Genomic DNA, 16230 nt, shown 5'->3' on the forward strand with positions numbered 1-16230 from the left:
CTAACCCTGGGTGCATGTGTTGGTTAATTTCTTTACAGTACGTTACCAAAATGTAACGTGGTGGTCTTAATTTCAGTCCTTGTCTCACGGGAGCAATCCAGGCCGTGGTTCTGAACAGCAAAGGCACATACTTTACTAAACCCGGAGGTTTGTCGCCTTTTTTTTATGATTTCTTTTACTTTTAATTCCCTTTTTCTCCTCCTTCCTTTTGCTCTCCTCTTACCCCTATCCTCTTTCACAGCAGCATGTCTCCCCTTGGCTCTTTTCTCCCCTCAGCTCCCTCCTCCTCTCTCTGCTTCCCATCCAGTTTTTGATCTTGTCTTCCCCTATACACTTTTTTTTAATGATTTCTTTTACTTTTAATTCCCTTTTTCTCCTCCTTCCTTTTGCTCTCTTCCTATCCTCTTTCACAGCAGCATGTCTCCCCTTGGCTCTTTTCTCCCCTCAGCTCCCTCCTCCTCTCTTTGCTTCCCATCCAGTTTTTGATCTTGTCTTCCCCTATACACTTTCTTCTCCAGTCTTTCCACCACTTCTGTTCCAGAGTCACCACTCTATGCACATCCTGTCGTCCTCTTCCTTTCTCCCTCACATCTCCTTCCTTCCAATCTGCATTCTCTTCTCCCTTCCTCCACTATATGCTCATTTCCAAAGTGCCCCATCAGATCTTCTCCTAACCACCACCATCTCTGCATGTTCCATTGGTTTGGCACCCCCATGCTGTTCCCCCCTGCCCCTGTTCATGTCGGCATAGTGCTGCGCTGCTTACTGGTGCCAAGTCGTGCCATGCTGTAATGTTTCCTGCTCTCGTGGGTTGCTGATACACAACTTGGCTTTAGCGAGCAGCGGAGCATTCCTGACAGCAATGGCTCAAGAGAGGGAAGAGAGTGCAAGATGAACAAAGAATGGCAGCCTGGGGTAGAATGAAGGCAAGACCAGCAACTAAGGGCCGAGTTCCTATAACTACGGCAAAAGGGCATATTCTGTCTTATCCCATTCTCATTCCTGTATCTTTCCCCCTCCTCTATGCATATTCCATTCGTCCCCTCGTATCCTCTCTGCCTGGATCTTGTACGGTTTCATCCCTTGCGATCCCTTCCTCCCCAGGTGATGAATCCTGTATGGTCTGCAGCCATGGCTAAACTGTCATAGTACCAAAGGAACAGTTATCCTTGCAGTTCACAACAGCACAAGTTACTGTGAGGGCTGCGCTGTGAACCGTGGCTGGGCTAAGGTGGAGAAGGAGAAAGAGGTGTAGAGATTGTACCCAGGTTATCTACTTGCTTTGTTATTCCTGTCTGGTAAAGCATTTGAAGGACCCTTTTCAGTCTCCCGCACTCTCCCACAGTGGCTTAGTGTTGAGTTGGTTTCATGGGGCAAGAAGGGAAGGGAGAGGGGCCTGAAAATTAGACCTTGAGCCCTGAATTAAAGATGTATTTACCATTGGCTGACTGACACTTTTCCTTTTATAGTGTTCTCTCTTTTTTTTTTATTTTATAAAATTATGAGCAGACCAGTGGAAGCAGGGAAAGAAGAAGGGCCCCGCATGGCACCAGGGTGGGGGAGAGGGGTCGCTGTTCGTGGTGGGGAGACAGATTTTGGCATTTGCCAAGTGACTGAGAAGTGGGGCAGTAGAAAGGGCATGAGTGGCAGGTTCTGCTGATTCCGCACGATTCCATCAGGGAGGGTAAATTCTGCAGCAGAATCCTGGCAAACAAGGGTCCCTGATCATCCCCCTCACTGAATAAGGTTTGCTTTTTGTGCATTAGTTCTATCCTTGAGTTATTTGAGACAATCGTATCCCCCTTCTCTCTCCTCCCCTCTAGGGTATACATATTTAGGACCTTAAGTGTGTGTGTTTTTTGGTTTTTCTTTTATCCTAGGGTTAATGGTGCTGATTCAGCATCATTTGAGTTCTGTTTTAACAGAGGTCCTCCCTCATTATAACAGTGCAAAAATGGCCTTCACAGTCAGGCAAAGCCCATGGCATGAGAAGATGTATGATTTTGAATCCAAACAACTCGCCAGTTAAAAGAACACCGCACAGCATTAGAACACCCCAGTACTTCACCAGCAGTTGACGTACTGTGAAAATATTTTACAAAGGGAACTGCATAAAGAATGGAAGAATAAAATTTTAAAAGGCAGACGTGTAGTAAAAATGGCACCGCTACATAAGTGTACATCAAGCATCACCAGAGAAAAATCTTAGAATCGTTTTAAAAAGCAAATCTGAAAACACTCCCCTCCCCCTTTCTGATCATGGCCACGTTTCCACTGACCAAGGTCTGTATCAAGGACAAAATTGTAGCAGGAAGCAATAACCGTGCTGTGCCGCATCTGCTGTTTTTATAAGCTAGCTGTGAGTGAAGGACCTGGTTTAGGTTTCTAATATCTTTTTTTTTTTTTTTCCCCCTCCTCTCTTTGCAAGATATTTTCATAAATATGTGCTGTAGTTGGTTTTCTGGTTTAATTTTTTGAATAAGGTATAATTTCTTTTATTTAACTGCAGGAGCATTTTGGTTTAGTTCTGTACCTCATTGCCCATAAACATTTCCCAGGTCTTTGGGGGATGTCTGTCCTTTTGGGTTTTAAGATTCCCTTGCTGTCTTATCTGTTTGATCTCAGGCAGATGCTATGCAATGCTGAAGGGCTAGCCCACCCCATGCGATTGCATTCAGTACAATCATACCATATAACCATGGTCAGCAGACGGACAGGCCCCTTATTGCCCTCCCTCTTGCTGACCTTATAGACCAGCCCGCAGCAAGTGGACAGGCACCCTGTATAACTCGTCTTCTGGTGCTCAGCAGGGGAATGTAGGCCCCATAGGCTGCACTCAGCAAATGCACAGGGGCTCCAACCTATTCCACTGTGACCATGCTAGGATCAGGAGTACTTGGAATGAAATTCGGCCTGTTTCACACTGCATCTTCTGCTACTTTACATTCTTTGCCTTCTATAGATCATCCCGTGCCAAGAACAGACAAGGCAGCAGGAATGGAGAAAGAGGAAGAGCCATGTGTTGGGGCATACAAGGACACCGAGGAAGGAGACCTTTATACCACTACCACCACCATACGTAAGTATGATTGCTAATGGTGTCTACAGGGAATGTTTTAAGACTCCCACTGCTTGAGCCAGTCCAGTTTTTCCTGTGAGTTCCAGTAGCTTCACCTGAGTAAGTAAGAAGTCCTGTGCAAGTGAAAAAATCTTCAGACTTGCCCAGAAGAGCTGGAATGGCTCAAACTGCTATGGAATGGGAGCCTTAAAAACCGGGAAGAGTTTAAGATCTCTCAATGGTGGTGTCACTGCCTTACAGTTAGAAGGTTCAAATCCTGTCACTCCTTGTCCTTGAAATTGTTTGGAACATGAAGATCCGGTACTAATCAAAGAAATGGCTTGGTTGCAGAGAATGCTGGTGAGGGAGAGAGATGGCTAGGGATTGACTTGGCTTGGCGATGGGCCAAGTGGTCACTATGCGATACAGTTTTATCGGGCACCTCCCCACCCCTGAGCGCTTCGTGCCTTTCAACACGTGTACGACATGTGCTGAGGGAACGGATTCAATCTGACCATCCTCACATGCACCAACTGGGAGGAAAGTCCCACCAAGGTTCTACAATTTCCATTACTGAAAATGGTCAGAAGCTAGTGCTAGGCTTTGGTTCGGTGGCAGGGTTAGATTCTCCGGTGAGGTCATTGGTTTTCAGACTGGCTAGGGATGGGGATGCTCTGGAAGTAGTGTTCACAGCTCCCCAAAGTAAGGAATCTCATTCATCGCACAGTGGCAAACACCTAGAGGCCAGACTTACAACCCATGTTAGTCAGGTTCCAGAGACAGTCGTAGCCTGTGGCCCCTGGCCTTGGGCAGTCCCTGCGATAGCTGGATTGAGAGTTGGGAACGGGATATGAAACCAGAGGAGATACCCCAGGTTGTTGGGAATGAAGGCTCGAGGCACTGCTTTCTGATGAGGCTGATTCTGATTGCATTTGAAACCCAAATGCAGGAGGAGGAGGGAAATGCTGGGCTGAAATCAAAAGGAGCCCAATGAGATTCAGATCATTTTCTCTAGGATAACATTGGCATGAAACCGAAAAGCTGGCTTTGTTTCCCCTCTTTCTTTACCTGTAAAATTAGAGCGTAGAACTTCTCATCTGTTCAGGTATAGCCAGTTAAGATCATGGTAAAAGCTGTAGAAAGAAGGGTAAGCAAACAAGCTGCAGTTAATACCTCTTTTTTTATTGGGCTAGCTCAGTACATTTGTGGCTCAATACATACATTGAGAGCTGTGTCCCCATATAAAACAGGATCTTTGGAGGCCACAGCAGGGAAAGCATGCCGAGGCCTTCCTACCCTGTCTCCTGTCTTTGTCTTGATGAAAGGGACATGGCTCTTGCAAATGTGTGAAGTCCAATAGTAAGGTACTAACACAGCCAATATTTATTTCCAGATATTCAGGTGGACTAATGCAGCAACCCCATGGCTTTATCATGAGATCTGGGCTGACTCAAACTGTTGCGAAATGAGAATCCTAAAATAGTCCCTAGATAAAGATTTTCCCGAACTGTGCAGTGCATGATGTTAGTAACTGTTTTTAGGGCGACTGGACTGACTGGGATCAGCTTCTCAGAGGTGAGAAGCTCCATATCCTTTTGTGTAAGCCCCTGCTTTGGGCTGGTCAGTACCCTGCTTGTCCATCGCTTTATCCTGTACTGCCCCATTGGAGCTCCAGTGTGAATTCAAAGGCTGTCTGTGTCACCACTGCCCCAATAACCTCTGCCCTTTCTTCCCACTGATGCAGGCGATGGTCTCCTGATCAAAATCAAGGAGGAAAAGCCGGATGATGACGACGACTGCTGCAGCGACCAAGAGGGCTCGCCCCAGGTGTCCCCGGAAGCCTCGGGTGACGACGCCTTCTGTGGCTCCAGCCAGGAGCATGGCTGGAACAGCGTGCCTATGTCACTGTGGCAGGACCCTGGCCCCAACGAGAGTGGGATGGAGACCGCGGCGACGTGGAAAGGAAGCTTCAGTAATGCCACCAGCATTTCCCTGACCCAGAGCCCCTTCATCTGCACAGAGTGTGGGAAGGTCTGCATCCAGAAGTCTAGCCTGGTGGCACACATGAGGATCCACACTGGGGAGAGGCCATATGTATGTACCGAGTGTGGAAGAAAGTTCAGCCAACCATCCAACCTCAAAAGGCACCAGAGAACCCACACAGGGAAGAAACCGTACATGTGTATGGAGTGTGGGAAGGAGTTTACCCAGACCTCCAATCTTTTAAAACACCAAAGGACTCACACAGGAACCCGGCCCTATGCCTGCCTGGAGTGTGGGAAGACCTTCACGCAGACCTCTAATCTCAAAAGGCATCAGAAAACCCATATTGTTGTCCTTGATACGACCAGGCCCTATGTCTGTACTCAGTGTGGAAAGACTTTCAAACAGAAGCCCAATCTGCTAATGCACCAGCGAATTCACACAGGGACCAGGCCCTACCCATGCACAGAGTGTGGCAAGAGCTTCACCCAGAAGTCTAACCTCAAGAGACATCTCAGAACCCACACAGGGAAGAGACCATACACATGCACAGAGTGCGGGAAAGGATTCACTCAGAAGTATCATGTTATCAGGCACCAGGCAATCCACACGGGGGAGAGACCCTACACTTGTACAGAGTGTGGGAAAAGTTTCATCCAGAAGCCGCAACTCCAGAAGCACCAGAAAACCCATGCTCGGAGCCGACCGTTTGGATGTCCTGAGTGCGTGAAGCGTTTCAAGAGTCAGAGGAGCCTGAAGATGCACCTGAGGAGCCACATTAAGGAGCGTTCTTTCATTCGAACGAGGTACTCACAGGGCCTGAACAGGAAGCTGAATCCCAGACCCCACGTAGAAGGTCGGCTGTACTCATGCAGAGAGTGTGACAAAAGCTTCAGTCAGAAACAAATCCTCATCATCCACCAAAGAATCCACAAGGGGGAAAGACCCTACAAGTGTCCTGATTGTGGTAAAAGCTTTATTCAGCAGCAGACACTGATGGAACACCAGCGAACACATACTGGGGAGAGGCAGTTTATCTGTAACGAGTGCGGGAAGAGCTTTACTTGGTGGTCGGCCCTCATGATCCACCAGACAGTCCACAAGGGGGAGAAACCATATGCCTGTTCTGAATGTGGGAAGACCTTCACTTTGAAGCAGCATCTCAACACACACCAAAAAGTCCACCTGAAGGTGGAAAAGGTTTGGTAGGCACTTGGCGTCTAAGTTGTCAGTAGAATGTTCTCAAGAGAGATGGAAGAGGAGGAGGAGTTGCCTGAATCATACGAGTGTGCTCCAGTCGAAAGCTAATTCCAAAACAGATTTTGACCCTATGAAGAGCATACATACAATGTACAAACATCATGTGTCAAACACAAACTCCTGCTCACACCCCAGACAACAATATGAATATCGTGGCGAGATAATGATGGTGAAAAAAGTTCTGAGATGAGACTCGAGAGCTGGTAGATGCATAGGGAAGTCAGGATGATTGACAAATACCTACACTTTTGCTCTTGTACCCTTTATTAAAGTGAGGCATCTTAAAGCACTTGGAGTTGGCTTGGGAGGACTGGCAAGATGCATTGGAAAAGTGTTGACAAGAACTGAGGGCCCATAGACTCCAAGAATCGGTTGGCGATCTCCTGCCTTTCCTCTGGAAGGTGGAGGGAAGGAGTCTCAGATCTGGGAACAGAATAAGCCTCAGAGTGGCACCTGGACAGAAACGCTCAAGCCTTTAGGATCAGATGCCTCTCTAATTCTGAGAAACAGGAAATGGGGTGGGGAGGGAGGAAGAAGAGGGTGAAAGATCTTGAAGGATTAGGAGGATTTGCTGTTCTTTTCCTCGAGTGAGCTATTGGTGAACTCAAGTCACCTGCCCATCCGAGTTGGTCTATGCAGCATATTCTCTTAAGTGGTGACATGGGACGGAGGTGGGGGTGTATGCTGCACGCACTCCAGACTGCAGCAGTCTGGCACATGTATCTTGATTGCTGTTTTACTTCTCAGTCATTACCTAGCAGCAGAGTCTAGTGCAACGTCTGCATACAGGTAACAGTGAGCCTTTCGTGCTAACCACTCCTACTCAGTACCAGCGCCTAGCGCACACTCTTCACTTTGACAGCAGGTTGGGGAGGGGAGGCAGGCAGCTTCTCTCATTCCTCACCCAAAGAGCCCAGTGCAGTTTCATTATGCCTTAGTGAGAGGAGGGTATTGGGAACTTGACACTGACCCAACCCAAGACAGTTGGACAAGCCTGTTTGTTCCTCCCACTGCAGCAGCACCTGGCTGAGGCTGGAGGCAGCTCCACCTTTACTTGCATGCTGATAAGGGGGCAGTAACAGCGGCGTGCCGCCTCTGAAGATCTCATGACCTAGACTCAGATGATGGGCAGGTGTTGCAGATAACAGTACAGGTGCCCCCCTGGCTGAAGGGAGTTACCCAGTCGTGCAGATTTAAGCTCCAAGAGGGTTGCATCCAAATGATTGAAGATGATAAAATGTCCTTCCAGTGGCAAGTCGTCATATCGGTGAGACCTGTGCATTCCTCTGCTCTGCCATCTCCAGGGTCACATCTGTTCCAGGTTCGGTGAAACTGAATAAATAAATAAATAACAGGACAAAGACACTGTCAGATGGCAGAGACTTCATTTTGAAAAGAACACACACAAAAATAAAGCTCAGAGGAAAAAACCTCCAAACTTGAGGGGGCCAGGGTGAGGCCAGCTGAAAGAACCTAAACTCCTCCGCCCTCTGGGCAGACAGAGGGGGGGATGGTGCTGGTTTTTTGCTGCAGATGAACTCTGCCGCCAGGAACTTCAGAGTAGAAGCAGCACTGCAATTTAGATAATTGCCAACTTTTGTAGCTATGCAATAGACTTTGAGATTGTTTTGTAAATGGTTTTTAGTTTGCCCCTCCTTTTTGTATAAATCTGTGAAATCATTTTATTTAATTTTTTTTGCACTTGGTTTCTGTAGGGAATATGGAGTAGAAAACCCAGCCTGTTCTTCCTGCAGCTCTTGAATGGACACAGTGGAATGGACACAGCCAACAAGCTGCTCTTGTTGGCTGTTGTCTGATCCAGCCCGGGTTGACCATGTTGAAATGTGTCTGTCTGTCTGTCTTTTGTTTGCTTTGTTTTTGCAAGGAGCTGAAATTTGATGGTGGCATTTCACCCTCTCTCCCCACCGGAATGCAGACATCAGGGAGTTAAATCTGTCACTAGGAACAATTTTCCTCCTAGGACCACTAGAGCCCTGGTTCTGTATGAAATATCTGTGTATCCGAATATCCCTGCATTTTGTTTTCCTTGTGTATCCTTCCAATAATATTCTCAATGCAAAACTTCATTAAAAAAAAAAAAATTGCCAGATGTTGAGAGAGATTGAATATGTGGGCCAGAGAAATTCCTGGAATTACCTGGGTTATGTGCAGCTTGAAGATAAATCCTGCCCTCTGTTTCTCCTGTCACTTCCACTGTAGCTTGGTGACAGTCCTGAGCACTGGTACTCTCTGCAGGAAGGGCATAGGTGCAGGAATCAGGCTGCATGCTTTTATGCAGGTTCTTATTTATATTTCTGCATTGATTATGAATGTATTTAATTATTTTTGTTTTTAGCTTTACATGATCTGACTCAAAATACTTGCCCTCTCCAATTTATGTCCTCTGTCTGGGTGTTTGGGAATGGGTACCTATGTGTTATCTTTAAAATAAGCAAGAGGGTCATTCTTTTTTTTTTTTACAATTTTTGTACTTATTTTAATTAATTTTTTTTTTTTAACCTTTCTTGTGTTTGCTGTTTGTAGCCTCCAGTGATGCCTGTTCTCTGGTGGTATGTCCATTTTATGTTTTGGTTTTGTTTGCTTCTCTTTTTACATAAAATGTTAATATATAGATGAAATTGATGGTAAAACAAAATGTCCTACAGCCCTCTGAAGACTGTCTCTCTTCAATTTATGGAAGCTGATTTTGCTTCACACACTGAATCAATACTGACTCTTTATATGACAAAGTTGTTTACCTAGAAACCGGGACTTGATGGTGGACAAGGACCCGAAAGCCCATCTCTTATTGCTGTTGAAATGCGTAAGGCCCCATTTGATCACTGGCTTATCCTTCATCAATGCCTAAGGAACCTCTGCTTATCCCATTGAAATCAATTACTGTTTGTTGCCACTTGGGGAAAAAGGGGGGATGAAATTCCAGGGAATGAATTGTAGAAATTATTTTATCACAGGCAGGAGAACTGCACCATGTGCTTGATAGATCTTATGAATAAGAAGTGGTAACTCCATTTGCCGTCTCAGTCAAGTTTCGTTTGTAATGAAAATAACTGCCATTTATAGTGCATCACCTGTATACAAGAACCAAAAAAGCCTGGTGTGCTACAGAATTGCTACAATAATTGTTAGATGTGTAATTTTACTATAATCACATGCATGGTACAATCCTTTCCCCTTGGAAGCATAGACCACTCAGGATCCATACAGTTGCACTTGGGATCCTCAGGGGAGGCTATGTATCGGAGATTACATAAGGTACCATATACATAAAGTTATTTCACGTCTAAACTTAACGTTCCACAATTTGGTCTGCTGGCAAAATGGGAACTGTGGATGAACAGGGAATTCATCTAAGTGGTTTGTGCTGAGGAGTAGATGAGGCCAGATTTTTAACTTTGATGGCTGTAGATACTCTTGGCAGAGGGAGGAGAAAACCCCTGCGTAGGTGGTCGTCTTGGAATTTTTTTTGTTTTTGGTTTGTTTTTTTTAACCCTCATCTCCAGTCCTTTTATGCCCCTCCTCAGCCTGGCCAGTAGCACAATGGAAAGAAGTTAGCTCATGGTGACTCTGCTCTTTCCTCTGCTACTAAGGAAATCCATGTGAAGGCAGGGGGAAACTGTGAGTGCACACATGTTCACAGGTCCCATGGTTGCTGCAAGCCAGCCTAGATGAGAGGAAGGAAGGGGCATAGCATCATCTAGATCCCCATCAACAGATTTTAAGTTCTGGGCTTGTACTAGAGATGGCATTGATAAACCTGGGCACTTCTGAGACAGGATTTCCCTGAAAGTGCTGTTGATTAGCAGGGTTAAAAGGGGAGGGAAATGCACATCAACTTTCTCTCTCCCACCTACCCCCAACCCAGTACACACTATCTTATACCCTTCCCTCCTCCAGGGATGACCTAAGCACTCTTCTTTTTCATCCCTTCCTGACCCCAACACTCTCCTCTTCATCCATAAGTTACTCACAGCTGTCGGACTTGTGCTCTGGGTTATCTCTGAATCCTTTTTCCTCCCCCACTTTCCTCTAAGCAGTCCCAAGCCCTGAGATCTCAGCAGGGATTAAACTGTCTAATTCAACCCCTCCATTCCTGACTGTTGACATGGGGAGAGAGTAAAGCTGGAGCTATCACATCAGAGCAAAAGGAAAATTAGTTCTTACCTGTTAATTTTCGTTCCTGTAGTACCAAGGATCAGTCTAGACTGCTGGGTTATGCCTCCCTTCCAGCAGATGGAGTCAGAGAAAAGCTGAAAGGCACCTTCCATATAACCTGGTGTGCCACCTGCAGTCCCTCAGTATAATCAATATCAAAGCAGAATGAATGTAACATATGGTAAACAAACAATGACTAGATCAAGTCAAAACAGTAACCTCTGAAAAAACTATAAACGTTTGACAAAAAGAAGTATGTTCTGAAAAAATCTGCATGTGCTGAAAAAATCTGCAAAGAGAAAAATACAAGTAACAGAGCGGATCTCTCCTTCCTATGGGCGGGCGTCTGGACTGATCCTTGGTACTACAGGAACAAAAATTAACAGGTAAGAACTAATTTTCCTTTCCCTGTACGTACCAGGATCAGTCCAGACTGCTGGGATGTACCCAAGCTGCCCTAAAGGGGGTGGGACCTGGAGATCCCCGCTCGAAACACACTGCTGCCAAACGAATCCATCTTCGGATCCCGAACATCCAAGCGGTAATGCTTGGCAAACGTGCAAAGATTTCCAAGTGGCCGCCCGGCAAATCTCTTGGGGCAAGACACATTCGCTCTCTGCCCAGGATGCCGCTTGTGACCTAAGAGAATGCGCCTTAAGTCCATCCGGTACTGGGCGCCCGTGACATATGTAAGTTGAAGCAATAGTGTCTTTCAACCAGCGGGCAATAGTAGCCTTAGAAGCCTTAGTCCCTTTCTTACGACCATTCCACAAGACAAAAAGATGGTCAGACAATCGGAAAGGATTAGTTACTTCCAAGTACCCCGCAAGAGGACTCTGCGAACATCCAACCTCTTGAGATCCTGAGCCTGATGAGCATTCCTATCCTCATCTGAGAATGCCGGCAACTCAATCGACTGATTGACATGGAAGGCCGATACCATCTTAGGCAAGAAGGAAGGTACGGTCTGGAGGGAAACACCCGAGTGAGAAATATGCAGGAAAGGCTCCCACAGGACAATGCTTGAATTTCTGACATCCTTCTAGCCTAACAGATAGCCACGAGAAACACCGTCATAAGTGTTAAATCTTTTAGTGTAGCTCGCTTCAAAGGTTCAAAAGGACTACACAGGCTACGAAGAACCAAATTTAAACTCCAAGATGGACAGATCGAGTGCACCGGCAGCTTTAGGGGTTTGACACCCTTCAAGAATCTGGCCATATCTGGGTGAAGAGCGATTGAAGCACCGTCAGCCTTACCTCGAAAACAGCCCAAGGCTGCTACTCACTCGTAGTGAGCTGTACGCCAAACCTTTCTTTAAGCCGTCCTGCAAGAAGGCAAGAATGTGACTAATGGCGGCCTGCCACGGGGACACAACTCAACCCACGGCACCACGAATCAAACACCTTCCATACCCGAACGTAGGTAACAGAAGTAGAGGTTTTACGAGCGTCGAGAAGAGTAGTGATAACCGCCTCAGACTATCCCTTCTTTCTCAATTGCCTCCTCTCATAAGCCAAGCCGCTAGACAAAAGCGATCAGCCTGATCGAAAAATACTGGACCCTGACGGAGGAGGTGCGGTAGGTGGCCGAGGCGCAAGGGTCCGTTCACCATCAGGTTAACCAGATCCACGAACCACGGCCTTCGCGGCCACTCTGAAGCCACCAGAACAACCTGCCCCTGGTGTGATTTGATCCGGCGTAAAACCTTTCCCACCAATGGCCATGGGGGGAACATGTAAAGGAGAATATGTGGGGGCCATGGAAGAACCAGAGCGCCCACTCCTTCTGCGACTGAAGAAACGAGATGCTTTCGTGTTCAAACGAGTTGCCATCAAGTCTAACCGGGGAGTCCCCCACCGGCTGGTCATGAGCCGCAGCGCTTCATTTGATAGTTCCCATTCTCCGGGATCTAGCCTCTGTCGGCTGAGGAAGTCTGCTTGAATGTTATCGACTCCAGCTATGTGGGATGCCGCTATGCGAGACAGATGGCGTTCTGCCCAGTCCATCAACATGTCCTCTTCGGATGCTACTAGCCGACTTTTTGTACCCCCTTGTTGGTTTATGTAAGCCACGGTGGTCGCATTGTCGGATAGGACTCGTATCGCCCAGTGGTGAACCAGTGGAAGAAATTGGCGTAGCGCCAGGTGAACCGCCCTGGTTTCCAAGCGATTGATGGACCACTTGGTCTGCGGCAGTGTCCAAAAACCCTGCTCTGACCGCGACTGACAGAGTGCCCCCCCAACCTGTCAAGCTGGCATCCGTCGTCACGATTATCCATTGAAGGGGTTCTAGATCCACGCCTTGAAGCAAGTGATCCGGTATCAACCACCAATCCAGACTGGACCTGGCCGGTTCGAGGAGCGGAGCGGTAATGGCAGTTGAAACTGCCGACTTGGGGTCCCAACAAGAAAGTAGCGCCCTCTGCAAAGGCCTCATATGAGCAAAAGCCCACGGGACCAACTCCAGGGTTGCCATAAAACCAAGAACCTGCAAATAGTCCCACACCACGGGTAAGGGAAGAGCTAACAGGCGCCAAACCTGAGACATTAGCCGCTCCATCCTCACCAGTGGCAGGGAAACCTTACCCATACCGGTGTCAAAACGTGCTCCCAGAAATTCCAACACTGGGATGGAACCAGCTGGCTCTTGGTATAGTTGACAACCCAGCCTAGGGAACTCAGACGACCCAAAACTGATTGTACTGCGTTCTCGCAGAGCACTGCCGACTTCGCTCGGATAAGCCAGTCCAAGTAAGGATGTACCAATATCCCTTCTCGCCGCAGGCTCGCTGCTACCACCGCCATCATCTTGGTGAAGACCCTCGGAGCCATCGCCAGCCCGAAGGGTAGGGCACAAAACTGGTAATGTTGCCCCATGATCATGAACCGTAGAAACCTCTGATGGTACTCCTGGATCCCTATGTGGAGATAAGCCTCTGTCAGATCCAAAGAAGCCAAAAACTCGCCTTTGTGGATAACCACAATGACGGGTCTCCATGCGAAACAGAGGGATTCGCAATGCCCTGTTGACCTGCTTCAAATCCAATATTGGTCGGAACGATCCCTCCTTCTTGGGCACGATGAAGTAGATGGAGTAGTGACCTGTCCGACGCTCGGCTGCGGGAACCGGAACAATGGCTCTCAGAGCCTGTAAGCGAGACAGTGTTTGAAGAACCACTTGCTGCTTCGTCTGAGACCCGCCGGGAGATACTAGAAACAGATCGTGAAGGGGTCGTGCAAAATCCAAAGCGTAGCCGTGATTTATAATGTCTAGAACCCACTGATCTGAGGTTATCTTGGCCCATTCCTCTTGAAAACAGAAGAGTCTCCCCCCAATCTCCGGAACTGAGGGATGGGCCGGCACCCCTTCATTGGGACGCTTTGTTTGTGGCGAAGGCATGAGAGGTTCCAGAGCGCTGAGGCCGCCTGCCACGAAAGGAAATGCGCCCATGCTTGAGATCTTGTGGACGTTTGCCAAGGGACATAGGAGAAAGAACCCCTACCTGAGCGGAAACGGCGCTGTCCACGAAAACGGCCCCTAAATGTGCCGGCTGAGCGAAATGATCTGGGCTTGTCTTCCAGCAGATTGTAAACCTTGTTCTCTCCCAAAGAGCAAACCAGCTGCTCTAGCTCATCTCTGAATAAAAGCTTGCCTCGGAAAGGAAAGGAACCCAGCTGTGACTTAGAGGAGGCATCCGCTGACCAGTTACGGAGCCATAGTAGTCGCCATGCAGAAACCGCTGAAGACATAGTGCGGGCAGAGGTGCAGAGGAGATCATACAAAGCATCTGCCATATAGGCTACTGCAGATTCCATGTGGTTCGCCTGCTCCGCTTCCTCCGGAGGATGTTCCTGGTCCGTAAGCATCTGTTGAACCCAACGGAGAGTAGCCCTCTGCATCATGCTGCTGCAGACAGCGGCCCGTACTCCCAATGCTGACACTTAAAAAATCCGCTTAAGCAAGACTTCCAGCTTCCTATCCTGGAGGTCCTTGAGCGCTGTGCCTCCTGTCACAGGAATGGTAGTATGCTTGGCAATGGCTCTGACTGCTGAGTCCACTTTAGGGATCTTAAGAAGATCCTGAGATTCATTAGGGAGCGGATAAAGCTTTTCCATGGCTCTGCTGACCCGCAAGGTGGCTTCAGGAATATCCTATTCCCATGACACGAGCTGGAAAAGCTTTGGATGAAAAGGAAATGTTTGCGGTGGAGTGCAAAGCTCTGATAACACCGAATCTCCCGGCGAAGAGTCCGGTATCGCCTGTGGAAGTGGGATCTCTAGCTCCTGAAGCACATGGGAAATCAACGGGTCCAGTTCTTCCTTACGGAACAAACGAAGTACTTGCGGATCATCCCCCTCCACCAGATTGGCACTGCTCACATCATCACTCATAGCAGGAGTGGAGGGGTCCTTAGCTATCGGATCCGCAGGTGAGACAGGAATGGATAGTCCATCCCCCAGGAGCACCCTCGGTCCAGGTCTCTCCTGGTCCGCTGAGGCCTTAAAACACTTAGCCTGGGTAGGAGACTGGCTTTCCCAGTCAGCTTCAGCTTCTACATAAGCCTTATGCAGAAGCAACACAAATTGAGAGGAAAACGGGTGCTGCCTCTTTAAGGCAGCACCCGCCGATAAAGGAGGGGGAGGGGCCGAGTCCTGCTGAAAATCGCGCAGTCTCTGAGGGCTTAACGCCGGCGGGGAAAGAGGAGGGAGCTCCTCTCCCTCCCCCACTGAATCTGCATTGGGTTCTGCAGGAGGCAAGATGGCCGCCGCCCCCGTGCCAATTAGGAGTGTGCCGGGCCTCTGCCTTCGAATAGGCTGCTCGCCCCGATGTCCCCGTGGGTGCAGTAGGGCTGATCCCCGGCCCGAAATCAGCCACTGCGAAGGCCCCTCGTCCCCGGCAATACACCGGGAGCAGAGGCCTTTGTGGGAGAGCCGGTACCCCAGCTCTCCACACGCAGAACAAACGGTCCCCCGCGGCATGCCAAAAGCGTGTGAAATCAGCTGGGTGGCACGCCACCCCCTCTGGAGGCCTGGGCAATCGAGGCAGGCGAGGGCTGCAAAAGGTGTGTATTAAAATGACAGAAATAAATGCGCACTCTACATAAAAAAATGTTTTAGCTTTTTTGTACTAACTTTAATCAGCCCTCCCAACTCAGGGGAACAACCTCCCTGAGCCACCAGAACAATTGCCCGTCAGAGGAATTTTAACTTCTCGGGAAAGCTGGGCCTCAGAGGAATGTTACTTCTCTGCAAGAAGGGGGAGAGTGACTGGCCCACCGATAAATCCTCCCCCGTATAGCTCACCGGATCAGGGGAAAAAAATCTCCGGTAAATGGCTATAGGGCAATGCCTTGCCTGTCTGTGTCCTTTTTATTTATTTATGTATTTCTAATTTTTTTTTTTATATCCTTAGGAATTGATCTGGTCAAAGGATTCTCCTTTAAGTTTAAACCAAACCTGTAAGAAAAACCTTCCAAATTTAGAGAAGATCAGGACCGCAGGTTATGCTCTCTCAAGCTGCTGGAGTCAGAGAAATACTGAGGGACCGCAGGTGGCACACCAAGTTATATGGAAGATGCCTTTCAGCTTTTCTCTGACTCCATCATCTGCTGGAAGGGAGGCATAACCCAGCAGTCTGGACTGATCCTGGTACGTACAGGGAACAATGATTGCTCTCTTAGCCCCTTCCCTCCCGCTTCTGCACCAACTACACCCCTTTCCTTCCTCTGGGGACAGGAGGGGAGCGAGATG

General features: G+C 48.2%; 2 protein-coding genes across 15 annotated transcripts in view; one reads left to right on the forward strand and one right to left on the reverse strand.

Moving 5' to 3' along the window:
• LOC115083932 (gastrula zinc finger protein XlCGF57.1-like) overlaps positions 1-8972 on the forward strand; it is a 30174-nt gene extending 21202 nt beyond the window's left edge. For 6 of the 14 annotated variants that reach the window (XM_029588050.1, XM_029588048.1, XM_029588047.1 and 3 more), the window contains 3 exons: positions 77-147; positions 2963-3079; positions 4803-8972. In XM_029588050.1, the coding sequence (XP_029443910.1) occupies positions 77-147; positions 2963-3079; positions 4803-6250 (1636 nt within the window). In that variant the 3' untranslated portion in view covers positions 6251-8972. Of the gene's footprint in view, positions 1-38; positions 148-2962; positions 3080-4802 lie in introns of all 14 variants that reach the window. The other 8 variants (XM_029588056.1, XM_029588055.1, XM_029588054.1 and 5 more) reach the window with 2 other exon arrangements.
• Positions 7502-16230, reverse strand: part of LOC115083930 (zinc finger protein 569-like) — an 84523-nt gene continuing 75794 nt past the window's right edge. The window contains exon 6 of the mRNA XM_029588045.1: positions 7502-7633. The gene's annotated coding sequence lies outside the window, so the exon portion shown is untranslated. The remainder of the gene's footprint in view (positions 7634-16230) is intronic.

The sequence above is a fragment of the Rhinatrema bivittatum genome, chromosome 2 (assembly GCF_901001135.1).
Source record: "Rhinatrema bivittatum chromosome 2, aRhiBiv1.1, whole genome shotgun sequence".
NCBI classification, from domain to species: domain Eukaryota; kingdom Metazoa; phylum Chordata; class Amphibia; order Gymnophiona; family Rhinatrematidae; genus Rhinatrema; species Rhinatrema bivittatum.